Source organism: Erinaceus europaeus, chromosome 9 (genome assembly GCF_950295315.1).
Source record: "Erinaceus europaeus chromosome 9, mEriEur2.1, whole genome shotgun sequence".
NCBI classification, from domain to species: domain Eukaryota; kingdom Metazoa; phylum Chordata; class Mammalia; order Eulipotyphla; family Erinaceidae; genus Erinaceus; species Erinaceus europaeus.
The window spans coordinates 38097483-38119028 of NC_080170.1; the positions used below are offsets into that span (position 1 = coordinate 38097483).

At 37.4% G+C, this 21546-nt stretch overlaps 1 protein-coding gene across 2 annotated transcripts; it reads left to right on the forward strand.

The window, feature by feature from the left end:
* The first annotated feature begins 786 nt into the window (after positions 1 to 786).
* Positions 787 to 18665, forward strand: SLU7 (SLU7 homolog, splicing factor). Of its 2 annotated transcripts, XM_060197644.1 has the most exons (18): positions 833 to 899; positions 1261 to 1336; positions 1475 to 1605; positions 2091 to 2275; positions 4266 to 4419; positions 5692 to 5772; positions 6043 to 6207; positions 7231 to 7299; positions 10255 to 10302; positions 11391 to 11522; positions 11793 to 11890; positions 12402 to 12469; positions 12596 to 12735; positions 14058 to 14219; positions 16203 to 16307; positions 17099 to 17170; positions 17415 to 17522; positions 18338 to 18665. In XM_060197644.1, exons 4-18 carry the CDS (start codon positions 2106 to 2108, stop codon positions 18515 to 18517), a joined length of 1752 nt encoding a protein of 583 aa, XP_060053627.1. In that variant the 5' UTR covers positions 833 to 899; positions 1261 to 1336; positions 1475 to 1605; positions 2091 to 2105; the 3' UTR covers positions 18518 to 18665. The 2 variants fall into 2 exon arrangements, with proteins under 2 accessions (XP_007529631.1, XP_060053627.1); XM_007529569.3 differs by lacking the exon at positions 1261 to 1336 and having other exon boundaries at positions 787 to 899.
* Positions 18666 to 21546: the final 2881 nt, after the last annotated feature.

Consider the following 21546-nt stretch of genomic DNA (forward strand, 5'->3'; position numbering starts at 1 on the left):
ATAGTGCTGGGAATTGAAACCAGAGCCTCAGTAATGAAAATATTTTGCATAACCATTAAGGTATCTCTCCTGCCCTTCCCAGACCTCTGCTCAGCTCTGGTTTTTGGTGGTGTGGGGTTTGAACCTTGGAAAGCCTCAGGTATGAGAGTCTCTTTGCATAGGGATGGGAAAGGTAATCTATAAAAGAAAAAGCTTTAAGCCGCCCAGGAGGTGGGGCAGTGGGTTGAGTGGGACTCTAAAATGTGAGGTCCCAAATTCAATCGCAGATCATTGTATACTCTGATCCTCTCTTGTGCTCTTATGAGTAAATATTTAAAGACCTATTTTATTTATTATATGAGAGAAAATGGTCTAAAAGCCCCGAAAGACGTCAAGAGCACTCCTTTGGCGCATGTGGCTAGAATGGAACCTCAGGCCTGCAAGGTCGGTGCTCTACAAGGTATTTCCCTCGCTCCTATTCAGATTTTTCACCTTTTTACTAGAACACTGCTCAGCTCTGGTTTATGGTGGTGCGGGGACTGAACCTGGGACTTTGGAGCCTCACGCTAGTCTCTCCGCATAACCACTCTGCTATCTACCCCTGATCTCACACTCACTATATAAAGCTCTACAGAACCGTAAGCGGCGTCTGTTCTCCATACTAATTTTCTTTGCGTCCGAATACCGCGACTCGATAAGAACAAGAGACTTAACAAATCTCTCGACTGTGATGACGCTGGGAAGGTTGTTGCTTTGAGATATCGCGAGAATTGAGTCGAAGGATGGCTAATGCGCATGTGTCGGCCGCCCGGAAGGTCTCGCAGTGACTGACGGGAAAGGACAGAAATCCGGAAGTAAACATTGCCCGATCGATTTCTGTTTTGCTGGGGGTATTGGACGTCAGCTTTGTTGCAGTCGAGGTAAAAAAACAACAACAAAAAACTATTCTGAGGCTTTAAAGGGGCGGGGTATGGCAGTATGCAACACTGACAGTCTGGAAATGTATGAGAATTTCTTGCATGTATCCCTCACGGGAGGTGGGCGGGCTGGTTCTGGACGTCAGCGAATGGCGACTGAGAAGGAAGCCGCCTTCTAGGCCTCAGAATTTTTCTGCCTAGAAAAACCGGGACTAATTCTCCAGTGTTTTTGTTTTTGTTTTAACCAGAGAACTGCTTAGCTTTGGCTAATGGTGGTGCGGGGGGATCGAACCGGGGACTTTGGAGCCTCAGGCATGAGAATCTCTTTGCATAACTATTATGCTATGTACCCACCCAACCCCAGTGTTTTTTCAGGGTAAGAATTTTAAGGAGCCACAGTCTGGTATAATAGCTGCTTGAAGCTCTTGATCGCTTTAAATGTAACTACCTAAAAATTTTTTAATTAGATTTTTAGAAGCATTTCATATTGACTACATATGCAACTGTGTTAATATGTTGGATATAATGGGCTAAATAAAATATTGTAAAGGTAATTTTACCTGTTTTTTTTTTTTAAGATGGCTACTGAACACTTAACTTGACATCTAGCAGTGACATGTTATTTCTCTTGGATGCATCCCGTTGATCTTTTGAAAGAACACTTGGAGTGGCAAAGAATTGATTGGAAGAAACTAGAGGCGACCAATAAGTAAGAAAACGTAATAACTTACCCTGAGATTGGAATTAAGACTATCAGTGAATATATTTGAGTGAATATAAATATAGCAGTCTTTAGTGATGAAATAGCTAAGGGAATTAGCAAGAATATTTATGTAAAACGATTAAAATATCTTCCAGTAAGAGAGTAAACAGTGTAGGCAGGGGACCCAGTTGGTACCCCCTAGAGCTCACTTTATCTTTTCTTTTTTTTTTTCTTTCTTTTTTAAGCTCACTTTATCTTGCACTGAGTACCAGCCACTTTGAGACCAGTAAGTGGAGGTGTTGTGAAGTTATTAGAATGTGTGTATCTGATGCTCAGAGAACTAAAGAAATAAATTCTAGAACCAACAGTGATATATTTTGGCTGTTAAATCCTTGGAAATTGATGGATAGGTATTGTTAGGTTGAGCTTTTGATAGTGTCACTGATGGACTGATGTTTTGTTTATGTTAATACATATTTCTTCCTATTTAGGAAGGCTTAATCACCATGGCAGCAACAGCTGTAGATGCAGTTAATGCTGCCCCAGCAGCAGGATCCAAAGAAATGAGTTTAGAGGAGCCAAAGAAGATGACCAGAGAGGACTGGAGAAAGAAGAAGGAATTAGAAGAACAGAGAAAACTGGGGAATGCTCCTGCAGAAGTTGATGAAGAAGGAAAGTAAGTGCTTTGTTTGCATGACTTATTCACTCAGACTAGTTTATCAAGTTCTCATCCTTTCAGTTGACTAATAGCTAACATAAACATTTACATAATTCGTGTTTTTGTTCTAAATTGAATAAAAGTCACATGTGGGGGCCAGGCAGTGGCACATCTGGTTAAGCACACACATTACAGTGTGCAGGGGGGACCTGGGCTCAGCTTCAGGTCCCCACATACTGGGGGAAAGCATCATGAGTGGTTATGCAGGGCTGCAGGTATTTCTATCTTTCCCTTTGTCTCTTTATCCAATAATAAATAAATAAAATTCACATGTGTGATGTTACTAACTAAATAGTATAACAGGACTTATATTGAATAGAAGAGGTCTTTTTGGACCTCACATCTACACAAGTGACTATTTACCAATTTATTAATTTTTCTTTTGGTTAATATTTCCACATCACTAAAGTATGTATCTGTGCCATCGTTTTAGTCAACTCTGGGCATTGTTGATAACATTTAACTTTTTTTTTTTTTAATTTTTTATTTAAGAAAGGATTAGTGAACAAAAACATAAGGTAGAAGGGGTACAACTCCACACAATTCCCACCACCCAATCCCCATAATCCCCCCTCTCCCATGGTAGCTTTCCCATTCTCTAGCCCTCTGGGAGCATGGACCCAGGGTCGTTGAGGGTTGCAGAAGGTAGAAGGTCTGGCTTCTGTAATTGCTTCCCCGCTGAACATGGGCGTTGACTGGTCGGTCCATACCCCCAGTCTGCCTCTCTCTTTCCCTAGTAAGGTGTGTCTCTGGGGAAGCTGAGCTCCAGGACACATTGGTGGGGTCTTCAATCCAGGGAAGCCTGGCCAGCATCCAGGTGGCATCTGGAACCTGGTGATTGGAAAGAGAGTTAACATATGAAGCCAAACAATTTGTTGAGCAATCATGGATCCCAAGCTTGGAATAGTGGAGAGGAAGTGTTAGGGAGGTACTCACTGCAAACTCTAGTGTACTTCTGCTTTCAGGTATATATTTTGCAGTAGTTTATGGATACGTGTGCACATAAGCTCTCTCTCACAGAAACTGGTGTATATCTAGGTTTTGGGACTTTGTTAGAAAGTGAACTACCTGAGATGAAATTAGAGTGTACTATAAAAGGAAAGGTCTCACCCGAGTAATGAAGCTGAAGGGTTGTCATTCCACACGTGAAGTCTCTGGACACAGTCTGAGGTGAAGCATATTGAGGTGGCAATCGTTGCTTTGGTTAGGTTGTGATCGGCGGATGCAATATTATTTGGTTCGGATTGGGAGAGGCATACAGGAAAGTGGGCCCTATCCAAGGGTTCCAGGACTGGGGGAAGTAGGGGCTCTATAGTAAAGATGTGAGGTTCCTGCTGTCTTAGGGTTCAAAAAGACAATCGATAGTTAATATTATCATCACCAAATCAATTGTATGTCTCAAAGTTTCTCAAAAGACAAACTGAATCTTTTTAATATATAGGCTGTGTATTTGATATGAGGACTCTCTCAAAAGCCTAGACCAAGTAGATTAGAAGCTTCCAATAGCACAGCTATATACAAGATACTGGGTACTGTACAGCAAACCCTAACAAAAGGACTTTTCAAAGTTAACCCAATTAACATTTAACATTTTAAGATGTATTTGTTAATGAGAAAGAGAGGTGGAACGAGAACCCTTGAACTCAGGACCTCATGCTAGGAGGTCTAACACTTTATTGTATCACCTTCCAGGCTTCTTTATATTATAAATTTCTTGCTGTGGTAGATGGTTTTTTTTTTTTTTTCACTAACATCTTTATTTTTCTGTAGTGCTCCTTTCCACAGGTATACCATTGTTGTTACTTTGATTTAATATAAATTACTTTTTTTTTCATCCTATAGACATACCAAGTATAAATCTCTTCCCCCTCTTTTATGATGTATAATTGACTGTGGTACTGTCAATTATTTTCTAACTTTAATCTTTACTTTTAAAATCTTTCTACAGAGACATCAACCCCCACATTCCTCAGTATATTTCTTCAGTACCATGGTATATTGATCCATCAAAAAGACCTACTTTAAAGCACCAAAGACCACAACCAGAAAAGCAAAGACAATATAGCTCCTCTGGAGAATGGTACAAGAGGGGTGTGAAAGAGGTATGTGGACAGCCTGGATATGACTTTGGAGATGGAGGTTTTGCTTTAGGAAGTTATATAAAAATCTTTAATGAATTATTATAGAAATAGGGTAGGGATAGATAGCATAATGGCTACACAAAGAATCTGTCATGCCTGAGGTTCCAAAGCCCTGTGTTCAGTCCCTTACACCACCACAAGCCAGAGTTGAGCAGAGCCCTGGAAAGAGAAAAGAAAGGAAGAAAGAAAGAATTATATCACCTTTTGCAGTGCATACCAACTCTTTGTTTTCTCTTATAATTTTCTTTTTCTTAATGAGAGAGGAGAGAAGCAGAGCATTACTGTGGCCACCTTCCAATATTACTTTTACATTGCTAAAATCCTTAAGCTTTCTCATAAAGTATGCAGTTAACTGGTTTTCTTGAAAACAGATAAATCATTTCACTGGATAATACAGCAATAACCAAAGTTACTAATTTATTTTAGAAGTATGCATAGTACTAGCATTAGAAAGATAGCTTCTGGGATTGTGTGCCTGTGTGTGCTTCATTGAGGGCCCAAACCACAGAAGCTCATGGGATCACCATACTACCAGTGTTGTAATATCTCCCATTCTCTCTACCTGAATGGAAAGTCAGCCTGGGAGTCGTGAATTTGTATATGTGCCAACCCCTGCTCAACAAAATGAAAAGAAAGAAACTAAACATTGATTCCATGTTTATTGTCCATGTAACAATTTTATTCTTTGTTCAAGTACTGCCCTGTCTTTAACATTCATTACAGGCTTGTAACTTGCATTTAATTATTGTGTCTCTTTAAATTACATTGGAATTATCTGTTCTGTCTTTTTTTTTCTTTCTTTCTTTTCTCTTGAGAGAATGAGGCAGGTACCAGAAAATTGCTGTTCCATTTTATGTGAAGTCAAGAGATTGAACTCAGGACCTCACACATGTAAATCATACACTTTACTACTTAAAGCCCAACCCCTGTAATTGCTCTCTAGAGGATGAGCTGAGTGCACCTGTGAGAAACCCTAGACTGACTGTTCCTTTTTTGTGGGATACAAAATTGCCCCCAATTTTAGACTTTCCAACTGACTAGATAAGTTGCTACTTCCTAAGAACCAGGATTTATTAATTTAATATAATTTCCTCTTATTTACATTACTACTTTATTCTGTCATTATCTTCCTTATGTCTTCTATTAAGATATGTTGTACTATTTCCAGCTTTTATAAATTATTTGTCACATATTCAGATAAAATTTTTTATTTTTCTTTGTACCTGTTTATAGAATTCCATAACTACTAAGTACCGCAAAGGAGCATGTGAAAATTGTGGGGCCATGACACACAAAAAGAAAGACTGCTTTGAAGTAAGTTCAAATTTGAGAAATTTGTTAACTTTCCAAAATGGGAGATCTTAATTCTCTTTTTTCTTAAATTACCCAAATTCGGTACAAGTTAAATAAAAACTCACTTGAATGAAATTAGTACCATCAGACTTTTCCACTAGGAAGCAACTGTTCTATAATGGAACGAGCCATAGAGTTCCATGAGTTGTTCATGCTTACTCTGTAAAGGTTGTGTTTTCCTCAAAGAAACAGATACTTTTTAAAAAATCATCATCTTTTTCTATTTTTCAGAGACCTAGGCGAGTTGGTGCAAAATTTACTGGTACTAATATAGCTCCAGATGAACATGTCCAGCCTCAGTTGACGTTTGATTATGATGGGAAAAGGGATCGGTGGAATGGCTATAATCCAGAGGAACACATGAAAATTGTAGAAGAATATGCAAAAGTAGATCTAGTGAGTAAAATCTCCTGCTTTTTCCAACCAATGAATTTATATTTTGCTTTTTGAATTTATAAGTGAATTTATATTATACTTTGATTTTTTTTGTCTTGTTTTGTTTTTTAAACATTATAAAAATGGTAACAGTTTGAGGAATGTAGGGATAATATCCTTGTGACAACAAAAATCCTGCAAATCAACACTTTTTCCCAATAAAGTGACCTTGGAATTGAAAAGAGAGGTTGTGGTGTTTGGTTTGGTTTGGTTTGGTTTTTTGGTAGTAGTAAACTTAATGGAATGGTGAGAATAGTGTGCTAGCCCTACTTGGCAGCATATTTTTTATTTGATTCTTATATTGTCCTTTATCCCTTATTTAGCTTACAGGAGCAAATGGAAGAATGAGTCAAGCTTTGAGCTTTTGAGCATATGAACTCAGTATATTGCCCACCAGGCTATTTTGTAGTTGTTTCACGTAGCATTTGTGGACTGTAGAAGGAAAATAAGATAACTCTGCAGAAAAGTAAATTTTGTTCTAATACACCATTACTATTTTTTTTTTAATTTCTTTATTGGGAAAGTAATGTTTTATATTCGACAGTAAATCAGCATTACTATTTTTCTGTTACCCTTTTGCCAGCTCTCACTTCTTAACTGTTCACATTTCATATTGTTTTAAATTAGTTTATCATTTAAAATTAATAGGATTTCGTAGAAAACTTTGAGTTTCATCTTTTCATGAACAGTGGAATGTGTATTAATCCTGGGTCTGTCTGACAGATATCAGTCATCTGGAACCAACTGCCCCTTTTAGAAAGGAATTGCTTTGAATTTTGCCACTGATGTGTTCTTATCTCAGTTTATATAAATGCCTGGTTTGAATGGGAGTTCTTTAGAAAACAAATCTAGAGCAACAAGTAATTTAAAAAAAAAACTCTGTTCAGTGACTTTCTGAAAATGATACACTTATTTTGATTATATAAAAATTAAATGTTCATTTGTATGTTGTAACTAATTTTCAGATGTTTGATTTTCTGTTAGGCAAAAAGAACACTGAAAGCCCAGAAACTCCAGGAAGAATTAGCCTCAGGAAAATTAGTGGAACAGGCTGTAAGTAATAAAAATGATCATGGGGGGGGGGGGGGGGGGGAATAACAAGACTCTTGGTAAACAAATTGAGACTTAAAAACCAAAATTTGGTAAGTATCTCTCCAATTAGAGAAGACATTTAGAAGAGTTTATTTGAGGGGAAAGACAAAAACTGGTCATTTCCTTCCCTTCCCCCCCCTTTTTTTTTTTAATCAAAGCAATGTTCAGTTGTGGTTTATTATCCTTGTGATTGATTCTGGGGCCTTTGGTGCATCTTCCATGAAAATCTTTTTTGCATAACCATTATGCTATTTTCCCAGCCCCTAAAACTATGTGATCCATGAGAATATAGATAGATACAGTTTATTTATGTATTCCCGTTTGTTGCCCTTGTTGTTTTATTGGTGTTGTTATTGATGTCGTTGTTGTTGGATAGGGCAGAGAGAAATGGAGAAAGGAGGGGAAGAGAGAGGGGAGAGAAAGACACCTACAGACCTGCTTCACCGCTTGTGAAGTGACTCTCCTGCAGGTGGGGAGCCAGAGGCTGGAACTGGGATCCTTATGCCAGTCGTTGCGTTTTGTGCCATGTGCGTTTAACCCACTGCTCTACCTCTGGACTCCCGATACAGTTCTTTTTGAAAGAATATTACTATTAAGTATTTATATACGTTTCTGTCATTGAATAGGTAGACTTATCTATCCTGAAGACTTCAGAAAAATCATTTTGCACCGATGTTTTAATTATGGTGCTTTTATAACAACAACAAACCTTGAAATTTCAGGGATAGGAAATTGGTAAATTTCCTACTTATGCATTGCTACAACTACATAACAGAATTGTGTATAGTTCATAAAATGATTTTATCAAAGCATAACACTAGATAACACCTAAAATATTTTCTCATGTGTCATTGAAAAATCAAACAGGAAAAAGACAGCAGCAGTTCTCATTTAACATAGATTTTAAATTTTTTTTCACTTTTTTTTTTTTTAGTATTTCCTGCATTTTTGGTCATGAAATTTGATAATTCTATAGTTGGGTTAAACACACATATATATCACACACTCAGAGTAATGCAGCCAGTTTTTCTTTATTTCTTTTAATTTTTTATTTTTTTGTCATTTTGTCACCAACTTTTTTGCTGGGTCTTAGTGTCTATACAGTATCACTCCTAGACTTTTTTTTTTTTTTTTTTTTTGTAAATAGAGGATGGGAGAAGGGGATGGTATGAGTTCCTTCCCTTTAATTAAAGGTGAGAGACAGAGAGAAAGAGAGATTCCGTAACACCACTCTACCACTCATATAGCTTCCCCTATATACAGGAGCTCCCAGTTATTTGGACTAGGGGAGATGACACAGTGGTAGATGGATGGACTTCAATGCCTGAGACCCCAATATGTCAGCAGAGCTGTCTCTGGCCTCTCATTCTCTCTCATAATAAATAAGTAAATCTTTTAGAATTGATATGGAACTGGGAGCTAGCAAACCCAGTAGAGCATGCGTTTTACCTGATTTTGAGCTCCAGCACCAACCACATGGGAGCACCATCTGCTGTAATGTCTCTCTCTCTTTCTATCCCTCGGTGCCTACTCCTCATCCCTCCAAAAAATTAAAGAATGAAAAAACATATATCAGCCTGGAGGGAGATGCTGCTTAATCACATTCATGGCACCACACATGCACAGAGCCCTACAGCAGGGGGGGGGAAATGAATAATAAGAAAAATTTATTCAGAGTTTTATAGTGTAAATTTTTTAATGTTTCTTTTTAAAAATATCTATTTATTTATTCCCTTTTGTTGCCTTGTTGTAGTTATTATTGTTGTCATTGTTGGATAGGACAGAGAAAAATGGAGAGAGGAGGGGAAGTCAGAGGGGGAGAGAAAGATAGACACCTGCATACCTGCTTCACCGCTTGTGAAACGACTCCCCTGCAGGTGGGGAGCTTGGGGCTTAAACTGAGATCCTTATGTCGGTCCTTGCGCTTTGTGCCACCTACGCTTAACCTGCTGCGCTACCACCCGACTCCCTGTAGTGTAAATTTTTAAAAGGGATTGTTAACAATATAAGTTGCACACTAAGCAGAATTAAGTAGGCATATAGAAAGATGTCACTAAGAGTCAGTCCCCTAGCCTGAAGGCAGCTTCACAGCAGAAGTTAACAGTTGCTAAAATACAACTCTTCCTCTAAATGACTAGGTGGTCCTAGAAAATTTTAAAGATGCCTCTACTTTTTTTCTTTATTAGGGTAGATTAATGGTTTACAGTCAATAGTAAAACACAGTAGTTGGTACATATGTAACATTTCTCACTTTTCCAAATAACACTAACCACTTACCAAGGTCCTCCCCCACCATCATGTTCCAGGACCGGAACATTCCCCCCTGCCCCAGAGTCCTTTACTTTAGTGCAATAAACCAATAATTTGCCTCTTTAAGACAAAAAAGTTCTATTTCTCTAAAGTAAAAGTAACAATGTTAATGCCTCTGGAGGCTTAGCATAGTAAACATTTCTATAGTAAATACTTGGTAGTTGGTAGCTGGTGTGATTATTATAAATTACTATTAGCTCTGGAAAAAAGGAAAATGGTCTGTTTCTCTTGTTCTAAGATCGTCTTATTTCTTAGAAATGTAGCCTTTATATATCTCCCAGTAAGCTGATAAATTTTACCCATTTATATATTCACTATACACTATAGATATTCAGCTATTTACTTAACAATATAAATGTCTTTATTTGTAACGCATAGGGATTCTTAATTTTTTAATATTTTAAGCATTTCTGGTTTTTCAAAGCAACACATAGATGAAAAATTAGAAAATTGTAAAGAAAAAAATTAATATCTCATCTTAAATGTTAATATATATCTGTGTGTATTTTTCAGTCAGGTTTTACTTGTATTAACATGTTTTTAAAGTATTAAATATGCACTTGATTCAGTAGAATAAACTCTTTTTCATTTTTTTCTTTGGTGAAGAATTCTCCAAAACACCAATGGGGAGAAGAGGAACCAAACTCTCAAACGGTAATAAGTTTCTACCCTATGAGGGTAACATAACATTTAGTATTAGTAATATTAGCTGTCAGTATATCATTGCTATTATGCTACATATTACATTACAAATGTTAATGAAATAAATGTCCATAGTATAGTGGTATATTATCCATATTAGTAATAATGATATTAATAACAACTTTAAAGAACACAACAAAAAAATTCCATCAAAAAAGGGAGAACTGAACCCACACCTTACCAAGAAAGACATCAAGATGGCAGGCAGGCACATTAAAAAAAAAAAATGCTCATCTTCACTTTTTACCCGAGAAATGCCACCTCGCTTCAGTGAAAATGACCACATGAAAAAGGCCTCAAACAATAAATACTGGCAAGAATAAAGAATAATTAATCCTTAGACATTACTGGTGAGACTGTATTGGCCCAGCCTCTATCATAAATAATTTTGATTTCTCAAAGAGTTAAAAATAGAGATCAAGCATTCGATTCATCATTTCTACTCCATAGAATATATTCAAAGAATGCAAAAACCCTTATCCAGAAAGATACATGTATACCTATGTTCATTGCAGTGCCACTCACAATAACCAAGATTTGGTAACAACCCAAGTGTCAAATGACAGATGAGTGGATAAGACAGTTGTGATCTATATACATAATGAAATACTACTCACATGGAAAGGAAAAAGAAATAAATCTTGCCTTTTTTGCTACAACATGGATGAAATTGAAAGGGATCATGCAAAGTGCTATAAATCAGGAGGTATTTGAGATCTTAAAAAAAAAGGAACAAGGGAATTGACAAAGTAAAAAACACCCTTAAGCTATGATTGCAGAGCCAGTGTTACCAAGGAGGAAGAGTGTCCAAAAATCTGTGGTGGAAGTTTGAACACTTAGTAATGAGTGGGCTATGGTAACATATATTTTAAGGCGTGTGAAATACCCCTAGAACATAAACAGTTTTATAAAGCATTACCTAAGTTTTTAAAAAGTAAAAAAAAAAAAAAAAAAAAAAAAGTGGGTATAAACATCTGGTTAAAAGAAAACAACCAGATACTTTTCTTTTTACATTCCCTCCCCCCATTCACTCTCTTTAGGAAAAAGATCACAACAGTGAAGATGAGGATGAAGATAAATATGCTGATGATATTGACATGCCTGGGCAGAACTTTGACTCTAAAAGACGAATTACAGTCCGGAATCTCAGGATTCGAGAAGATATTGCAAAAGTAAGCACTGCCAACAGAATAAAGATATTTGAACGTCTTTTGTCTTCCCTTAATTTGTACCTACCTATCAAACATCTGGGCAGTATGTGGTAATATAGTCAGATATCCAAAATTATGACTTAACTTTTTATCCTTTTGATCTGTATCTTAATCTTGTAAAAAAAAAAGTCTGTTGTAACAGTTCCTCCTACTAACTGAAATTATCAATTTTTTTTTCTTTTTGGATGGAAGTAGACATTAATTCAGTCTTAAAACATGTTTCTCTTCTAGTACTTGCGGAATTTAGATCCAAATTCTGCTTACTATGATCCTAAAACTAGAGCAATGCGAGAGAATCCCTATGCCAATGCAGGAAAGAATCCAGATGAGTAAGTACCAAGTTAAATGTATAGACTTTGTGATGGGGGAGGGGAATTTTTTTATCATAAAGCAGCCAGCAAAATCATTCACCTCATAGGGCACTTGCCTTGCCATGCACTCGGCCTAAGTCAAGCCCCAGAAACTACAGGAATACTATGCCACAGGAGGGAACTTCAGTGCTATGATGTCTCTCCTCTGCCCATTTTCCCCCCTCCTCTGTTTGGCTGGGGCTGTGAAGCCCCAGTGATGCCAAAACAGCTTAAAGATGAATCTAAGAAAAAAGCAAAATCACCTACTGGATTTTTTCAGCAAAGAAGTAACTTTAGAGCTGGCGAAATAGCTCACTTAGTGTTAACTTTGTCATGTACATGACCCAGGTTCAAGCCCAGGCCCCACTACATTGAAGGAAGTTTCTGTGCTATGGTCTCCTTCACTGTACCTTGCTTTTGCTATCTTAAAAAAATAAGTAAATAAATAATCAATCTGAAAGTTTTTTTTTTTTTCAATTGTATTTTACAGAGTGAGCTATGCAGGTGATAACTTCGTCAGATACACAGGTGACACCATTTCAATGGCTCAGACACAGTGTAAGTATCTGTTCTTTGTCAAGGTATTGTGTGTCAACTCACTGATGAGGCATTTTTAAAACTTGTTTTCAAGAAGTTTACAATAAATGTAGCTGACACTCATTAAGATGTTTTTAATTACTCTAGTGTTTGCTTGGGAAGCCTATGACAAGGGATCTGAAGTCCATCTGCAAGCTGACCCTACAAAACTAGAACTGCTGTACAAATCCTTCAAAGTCAAAAAAGAAGACTTTAAAGAGCAGCAGAAAGAAAGCATCCTGGAAAAGGTAATTTTGTCCAGAATGCTGAAGGATACTCTTAAAGAGAAATTACCAGTTAATAATTGGTATATACTTGGGTGGGGGAGATAGCATAATGGTTATGCAAACAGACTCTCATGCCTGAGGCTCCAAAGTCCCAGGTTCAATCCCCCACACCACCATAAGCCAGAGCTGAGCAGTGCTCTGGTATTTCTCTCTCTGTCTCTCTGCATCTCTCTCAAAAATAAAATAAATAAAATATTTAATAATAATAATAATTGGTATATACTTTTTGATATATACTTAGAATACAAATGATATATACTCAGGATACAAATGCAGAGTCCCTTTTGTCTACCAGGAATAGTCCTTTCCTTTCATTGACTTAAATCAGTTAGCTTACAGTGTCTTTATAGCTGCTGCAAAACAAGCCACTTCAAAACTATTTTAGTAGCTTATAATATACATCTGTTATTTCTCACAATTGTTTATGTCAGCTATTTCTCTTGGTCTGAGTTTATCTAGGGACTGGCAGTGACTCACCCGGTTTAGTGCACACATTACCATGTGCAAGGACCTGGGTTCAAGCCCCTGTTCCCCATCTTCAGGGGGAAGTTTCACAAGTCATGAGCAGTACTACAAATGTCTCTATCTCTTCTCCCTTCTCAGTTTGTCTCTATCCTATCAAATAAAAGGGAAGAAAATAGTCTTCTGGAGCGGTAGAATCGCTATTCAGGCTCTGAGCCCTAGCAATAATCCTGGTGACAATAACTACATTAGTCAATTAATTGAAATTTACTTTTTAAAAAGACTGGAAAATCTAGGATGACCTCACTGTGGCATCTGACAATTAGCAGACCTGTCCTGTGCTGAAGGAGCCTTGTCTGGAGTAACTCATCTCTTTGCCACATTAATGTTCCTCCTCTGCTGTGAGACACTCACCCAGCTTCTTACGTGGTGTTTTTAGGATATTAGAGATAATGAGAAACATGGCTCAGTGTGGAGGTGCTTATTAATAAGGCCTTGCATCATAGTTTCTTATAGATTGAAACATGTAACATGGCCAAGGTGATAAGTCTTTGGTAGGAAAAATCAGCACAGTGACATAGCAAATGTTCTTGCATACAAGAAGAGGAGGAATATGTGGGCATTTTATAATTTACTATACTCAATAGATGAATAGCAATTGAGGCATCTTTTATTTGCTTATCAAAACTTGATGAATTTTTTGCACTGTTTTATGTAACAAAACTAGTCTTTTTCAGTCTTGTGATAGAGATTTGAATGAAGTTAGTTACTTAAAATATGCTTAATGTCTAATGTCTTAATTACGTCTAATGTTCTCTTAGTATGGTGGCCAAGAGCATTTGGATGCCCCTCCAGCTGAGTTGCTTTTAGCTCAGACTGAAGACTATGTGGAGTATTCAAGACATGGGACAGTCATCAAAGGACAGGAGCGGGCTGTCGCCTGCTCTAAGTATGAGGAGGATGTCAAGATTCACAACCACACAGTAAGTGTTAAACTAGAACCATGTTGCGTCCCTTTTAGTGTTTTGCTCTAGGCTGCATTTTTTTTAAAGCAAATTATTATTATTGTTATTGTTGTACTTAATAATGTATTAAATTTGTTTTATAAAATTCTTCTAAACATTAAAAAATTGGATAGTTTTGTATTAACCTATGTAACACACTATTTAGGTTCAAAGAAATTTTACATTTGACTACAAATAAACTTCATTTAGGTATGTGTATATATATGTCTGCTGATGTGTATGTATAAGATATACACACGGGAGTCGGGTGGTAGCACAGCGGGTTAAACGCACGTGGCGCAAAGTGCAAGGACTGGCATTAGGATCCCGGTTCGAGCCCCCAGCTCCCCACCTGCAGGGGAGTCGCTTCACAGGTGGTGAAGCAGGTCTGCAGGTGTCTGTCTTTCTCTCCCCCTCTCTGTCTTCCCCTCCTCTCTCCATTTCTCTCTGTCCTATCCAACAATGACAACAACAATAAAACAACAAGGGCAACAAAAGAGAATAAATAAATAAATATTTAAAAATTTACAAAAAAAAAGATATACACACATTCTTAGTTACAGATTTTTGACTGAAAATTTCAAAAATTACAGATACTGTGACATTTCAGCCATGGGTACTGTTTCTTATGTCTCCTAAAATTAAACCTATTTTTCTACATTATCACAAAGAGAATTGACATTAATTACATCCTTAATATCCCTTAATCGCTAGTATTCAACCACATTTTCCAGAATATATCCCCAGATGTCTTTAAATTGGGGGGGGGGGGTATTTGAACTTTTTTTGGAGTAAGACAAAGCAAAGTTTATTTTGTTTGTTAGGTTTTTTTTATGAGTGTATCTTTCTTTCTTTTTTTTTTTTTTTGACAGTGACTCCTTAACTTCAAGTCAGTTTTCCTATAGGCTGTCTCATTCCAAGTTGACTTCTGTGATAGCAAACTGACTCCTCTATCCCCTATACTTGCTATCAATAGGAATTCATACCTAAAGGCTTAATTGGATGTAAATTTTAAAAAATTGATAAGAACTTTTCATATGTGAAGCAGTATACTTCATAAATGTTGTGGTATGATGACCAAGGAGGTGGCACAGTGACTGGGACATGGGACTTGGAGACATGAGGTCACTAGTGTGATCCCTAAGGTCACGTGCCAGATGTTTTAGTTCTTTCTCTTCTATTTTCTATCTGTAATAAATAAATTTATAAAAAGTGATGCAGTATGTTTCCTATTGCATCACATCATAAGTCATATAATGTCACTTGCTGTGCTCTTCAGATACCCAAATTGCAATTGTTGAAGTCAGGAGTCAAAAGATTAGTGACCTGTAGGAAACAAGCCATAGTACATTGAGCCAGGCAAACTGTACAAATCAGAGGACACAGACCTTGTCTAACAGCGCTACTCCCTGGTCTGCAGCACTCAGTTATTGCCAAATGGAATATGGACCTAGCATGTCCCAGTCCTTTTTTGTTTTTCTAAAGATTTTCTAAGATTTTTTTAAAATATTTTTATTTATTATTGGATAGAGACAGAAATTGAGAGGGAGAGAGAGAGACACCTATAGCCCTGCTTCATCACTCATGAAGCATCTCCCCCACTCCCAAATGTGGACATGAGGGGCTTGAATCTGGGTCCTAGCACACTATAATATGTGCACTTAACCAGATTTATTACCACCTGCCCCCCCCCCATCCTTAATTTTTCAAAAGAAGTCTTTATTTTAAAAATTTCAATTAAAAATTTTTGTGGTCTCTGAGACTAGAATGTAGGTGATTTTAACGGTAATTTTTGTTTTTCACACTTAACATTGGATCACTCTCTCCCAGATATCTAGCCCTGGAATATCATAATTTTCCTCCCCAATTTTCTCTTAAAAAGACTATACTATTTTGTAATGCTAACAGTTTATACAATAATCTCTTTTAAATTACCTGCACACTCTCTCTCTCTCTCTGCAGCATATATGGGGATCTTACTGGAAAGAAGGCCGGTGGGGATACAAATGCTGTCACTCTTTTTTCAAGTATTCTTACTGTACTGGAGAAGCTGGGAAGGAGATTGCTGTAAGTAACTGTCCTTTAATCTGTAAAACAATCAGTGCTCTTAAGTAAAAGTCATTAGGAAACATAGCCCTCTGCACAAGGACCTGGATTCAAACCCTAGTCTCCAAAAAGAAAGGAGCTTCTCAAGCGACGAAGCAGGTCTGCAGGTGTTTCTCTCCCTCTCCTCCCTCTCAGTTTCTCTGTCTCTGTCCAATAAATAAATTTTAAAAAATATATGTCTGGGCTTGGGAGACAGCATAATGGTTATACAAAAGACTTGCATGCCTGAGGCTCTGAGGTCCCAGGTTCAATCTCCAGCAACACCGTAAGCCAGAGCTAAGCATGCTCTGGTCTCTGCTTCTGTATCTTTCATTAAAAATAATAAAATATTTTTTAAAATAAAGCCTTTAAAAAACATTTCTCAGGGGGCCAGGCACACCTGGCCCAGGTTAAGTGTACATAGTGCTAAGCACAGAACTGGTGCAAGGATCCTGTTTCAAGCCCCCAGATCTGCACCCACCCCCACAGGGGGATGTCGCTTCACCAGAGGTGAAGCAGGTCTGCATGCATCTGTATTTCTCTTCCCATCTCTGTCTTCCCCTCCTCTCTCAGTTTCTCTCTGTCCTATCCAACAACAGCAGCAACAACAGAAAAAAAGATGGCCAACAGGAACAGTGCATTCAGAGTGCAGGCACTGAGCCCTATCGATAACCCTGGAGGCAAAAAAAAACATTTCTCATGTTTCAAATTTTAACTTCTCAAAGTATTGGTAACTGTAACACTAATGTCAAGTTACATCTCTTTCCTCACAGAATTCAGAGGAATGTGTTATAGATGAAGTAACTGGAGAAGAATCTGTGAAGAAACCTCAAACTCTTATGGAGGTAAGTGTATATAGATAATCCTCTATTGTGAATTGTTTTAAATTCTGGAGGGAGGACTTTAAAACTCATGCTAGATGACTTAGCATAGCACAGCACATGTCTTGGGTATCTCAACTTCTCTCTCTCACTCTAAATACATAGAGTAAAAGTTGGAACAGGTGGAGGCTCAGTGGTCCCTCAATAAGCTGGCAGTCAAAGTTTGTTTTTTTTTTTAATACCATTACATTTCAATCTTCTCTGTCAGATGCATCAGGAAAAACTAAAAGAAAAGAAAAAGAAGAAAAAGAAGAAGCATCGGAAAAGCAGCTCAGATAGTGATGATGAAGAAAAGAAACATGAAAAGTTGAAAAAGGTACTTTGTGAAAACTAAATACATAGTAAAATGGGCAACAGTATTCTTTGCTTGAAGGGAGCTTAGGAAATTGTCTTGTCCTAATCCAAATTGCCCTTTAAAAATGGGAGAATAAGAGGCCAAGTGATGGCCAGAGCATAAGGACTTAGGCTCAAACCCAGGTACCACATGTGGAAGGCACTTGCCTCTCACTCTCTCTAAAATACAGAATGAGAAAAGTAGGGGAGCAGGGCAGTGCTTAGAGGTTAGGTCTCTAGCATGTGAGGTTCTAGTACCACATCAAAAGAAAGAAAGAAAAGAAAATGAGCCCTAAATCAGAATGATTTTTTTCCCAGTAAGTCTGGAATGAAAGGAATTTTCATATCTCTTGGTATACTACCTGCTTCTTAGAATATTTGTTAACTATTACAATTCACAAAAGGAATGTACTTTGCAAAACTATTATTTTAGTTATTGAGAGAAAGATTTGCCTTATAGCTCTAATTTATAAGTCCCAGCAAGTCCTTGGGAAAAGTCAGATTGTGGCTTCTACCTGAAACATCAGTTTTGGGGCTGCTGTCAGTAAAATGAATCTTAACTCAAGTTTTTTTACTAAATAAATGTAACTTTGACAGTGTCATGAGCCAAAAAGTGATTGATTGATTGATTGATTGATTGTACTTGACAATGGGAGGGCTAACTCCCAAGCTTTTTCAGGCAGTTAAGGCTTTTCATGTAACAGTTCCTATGCAGGATAGTCTGTTGCAGCTTTGCCCCTTGGGCAAAAGAGATCTGTTACACAACAGTGGGACTCATATGTTTCCTTCTTACTACAGGCACTGAATGCAGAGGAAGCACGCCTTCTTCATGTCAAGGAGATCATGCAGATTGATGAGCGGAAGAGGCCCTATAATAGCATCTATGAGACTCGGGAACCCACAGAGGAGGAAATGGAGGCTTATAGAATGAAACGTCAGAGACCAGATGACCCCATGGCCTCCTTCCTTGGACAGTAATTACTGCTGATGCCTGTGGTCTCAGAAGACACATGATTAATAGAACTCTCTTCTCAACTTTTTGCTCAAGATTATAGGTAGAAAAATCATCCAGGTCTACCCTTACACAGTCTGACATTAATAAAACTTCCAGAAGTTTGATAGTAAATTGATTTCTTCTCCATAACAAAGAAAAACAGAAGTGGCACAGTAAGTCTAGATAAAATTTAATTTTCCAGTTTTATATTACTGATATGAGTAAAGACCTTGGCTCTATACTTACCAAGAATATCTCTACTTGACTTTTTTTTTTTTTTTTTTTGGTCACTGGAACTTTGCCACCACTCTGGGTACACTTTTTCAAATAGAGACAGAGGCAGAGACAAAGGAAGAAAGGGAAATAGCATCAAAGCCTTCTCCCAGTGCTGTGGGGGCCAGACTTGAACCTGGGCCACATGCATAGGTAAGCAGACAACCTTCCAGATGAGCTGCCAGCCCTGCTTGACAATTCTGAAATCTCAAATTATTCTCTCAATTTTTACAACTCTTTGTCATTAAATTAAGGCAGATTAGCTACTCTTTCTCAAAACAAGGCCTTCATTATTTTTACTAGTAGCAGCTAAATTAAGAGTTACTTGATGTGGTCTGGGAGGTAGCACAATGGATAAAAGCTTTGGATTCTCAACCATGAGGTCCCGAGTTCAATCCCCAGCAGCACATGTACCAGAGTGATATCTAGTTCTTTCTCTCTCCTTTCATCTTTCTCATTAATAAATTCTTAAAATAAATTTAAAATAACACTAGATAATCATTTATTAATTTCCCTTCAGAGGTAGTCTGAAGATTAAAAAAAAAAAAAAATTCCTATCCTGGACTTTGGATCACTGAAAGGAAGTCTGTAGAGCATAGAATTACTTGTATCCTCCATTTACATCTGTGTACTAATCTGTTCTTCACTTGATTATAAAATCTTAATTTTTTTCAAATATTTCATTGTACTTTACACCCAAAACTAACCAGTATCGACCAATTAGTACAAGGTCTTACTATTCTGAATATGAGCTTTCAGACAGCAGTCAGTCTGTGATGTTGTATGCTTTTTTAATTGAGGTTGCTTCTATATATAATAGGTCATGAATATTAAATTAAGTTTTTAACTATAGACTCTTCATTTGCACCAAAAAAAAAAAAAAGTATATGTTTTTAGCACTGCAAGTACCATTCCACTGTTCCTGGGCAGACTTTTTTTTTTTTTTTTCATTTTGCTCCTTTTAAAAGAGACGACAAAGAGGGAAAGCTACCAAAGCATTGCACCATCCCTGGAGCTTTCCCTGCTGCTATGGTCTCCTCTGTGGCACTGGGGTTTGAACCTGGGTGCTCCCACATGGTAAGGAGGATGCTTTCCAGGTTGCCAGACAAAACTTGCTTTAGCCAGCAGGTGTCACTTTATAAAATGTGCATAAAGCGAAACCTGAAATTGAAGATTTCTTCAAAGAAGTTTTTCTTTAAAAGCTTGCATGGCTATTAATAATTGAGTCTCATGCAGTCTCTCCTAAGAATATTGTGAAGTTAGTACTACATAAACAATGGGGGTCAATGAAACTAACCTGTTAACAGTTCCTGACAAGAACACATTGACTTTTAACAGCCCTCTGGCCTTCTAAGCTACTTAAGACTATGATACTGTATAAAATAAGCACTTTGGAAATAGTGCTGGTTGAAAAGTAACTGGGTCAGATTGGCAGTTACTATCAATATGGTGTCTTGAATCCAACTAGTATGAAATTGAAACAATATATAAATAGAGCCAATTCTTACCTATATTAAGAGCACCAACCATTTGTTTTTCATATTCCAACCTTAATAGTAAGATGGTTCAACATAAAAGTCTGAAAGTAGGTTTCTATTTTGTATTTTATTTATCTTTGTTAATAAAGATATGTAATTGAGACTATGTAAGTATGAGTGATTTGTAGCAGTCATTTAAATATTGGGCAAGCGTGGTTTATAGAACTGGTAAGCAGCCTGGCTTAGCTCCTATGAGTTTGAATCAGAAAATTGCAGGACCCATTAGCTTAAAAGACAGTCATCTAATATCTCAGTCTCTGCTCCCTCATTTGGAAGTGTAATATCTGAAACCAGGCCCTATTTCTGTTTAATTTTGAATGCTGGAGCTATATGCTGTTAATTTGTGTGTGTTATCTCTTCAAAAGAACTTGAGTAGTGGTGCATTTTGGTAATCATATGGGCTTAATGAGTCCAAATAGTTCACTCAAATCATCACACTTAAACATACTGGGACTAGAACATAGAGTCTTTAAGGCCTACTTCATTTCTTTCTCTAAGGCCTTGTGGAATGTGTCCTCAGATTGAGTAGGAACTGGTAAGATAGCTCAGCAGGTAAGGCTCCTGCCTTGCTATGCAGGTGGTTCAGGTTCCATTCTCTGTACCACTTATCTGAAGGGTAGGGGAGAAGTCATGGTTCCACCTCAGCAAAGGATTGAGTATATAAAAATGAACAACAGCAACAAAAGCACCTGTTGAACACACATTTTACAATGCACAGAGACCCCAGTTCAAGCCCCTGGTCCCCACCTACAGGGAGTAAGCTTCATGAGTGGTGAAGCAGTGCTGCAGGTCTCTGTCTCCCTTTTCCCTCTCAGTTTTACTCTGTCTCTACCTAAAATAAATTTAAAAGCATTAAAAAAAAAGAGGGAGAAGGATATTTAGGTTAGAGTGAGCAAAGTGTTCTAGCCTTTTTTTGTGTTTTCTCTGGCATCTCTTTAGCATGGTCTTATTTAAATATGTTTAAAAGAATGTAGAATAAAATGACTTTTTTTTTTCCTTTGTCCAAAGTGGATGATGATGTTTAGGAAGCACGTCCACTGCTCTAATGTATAAGCAGGGGAAGCCCACTCACTGAAAGCTAGCTCTCCACTGTGAGTCCCTTCAGGGCACTGCTAGCCTGTCACACATGCCTTAATATCTCATTTAGGAGTACAGTGAGTGTTCTCTCTTTGTGCCTTGATTCCACATGGAAACTAGTTAAT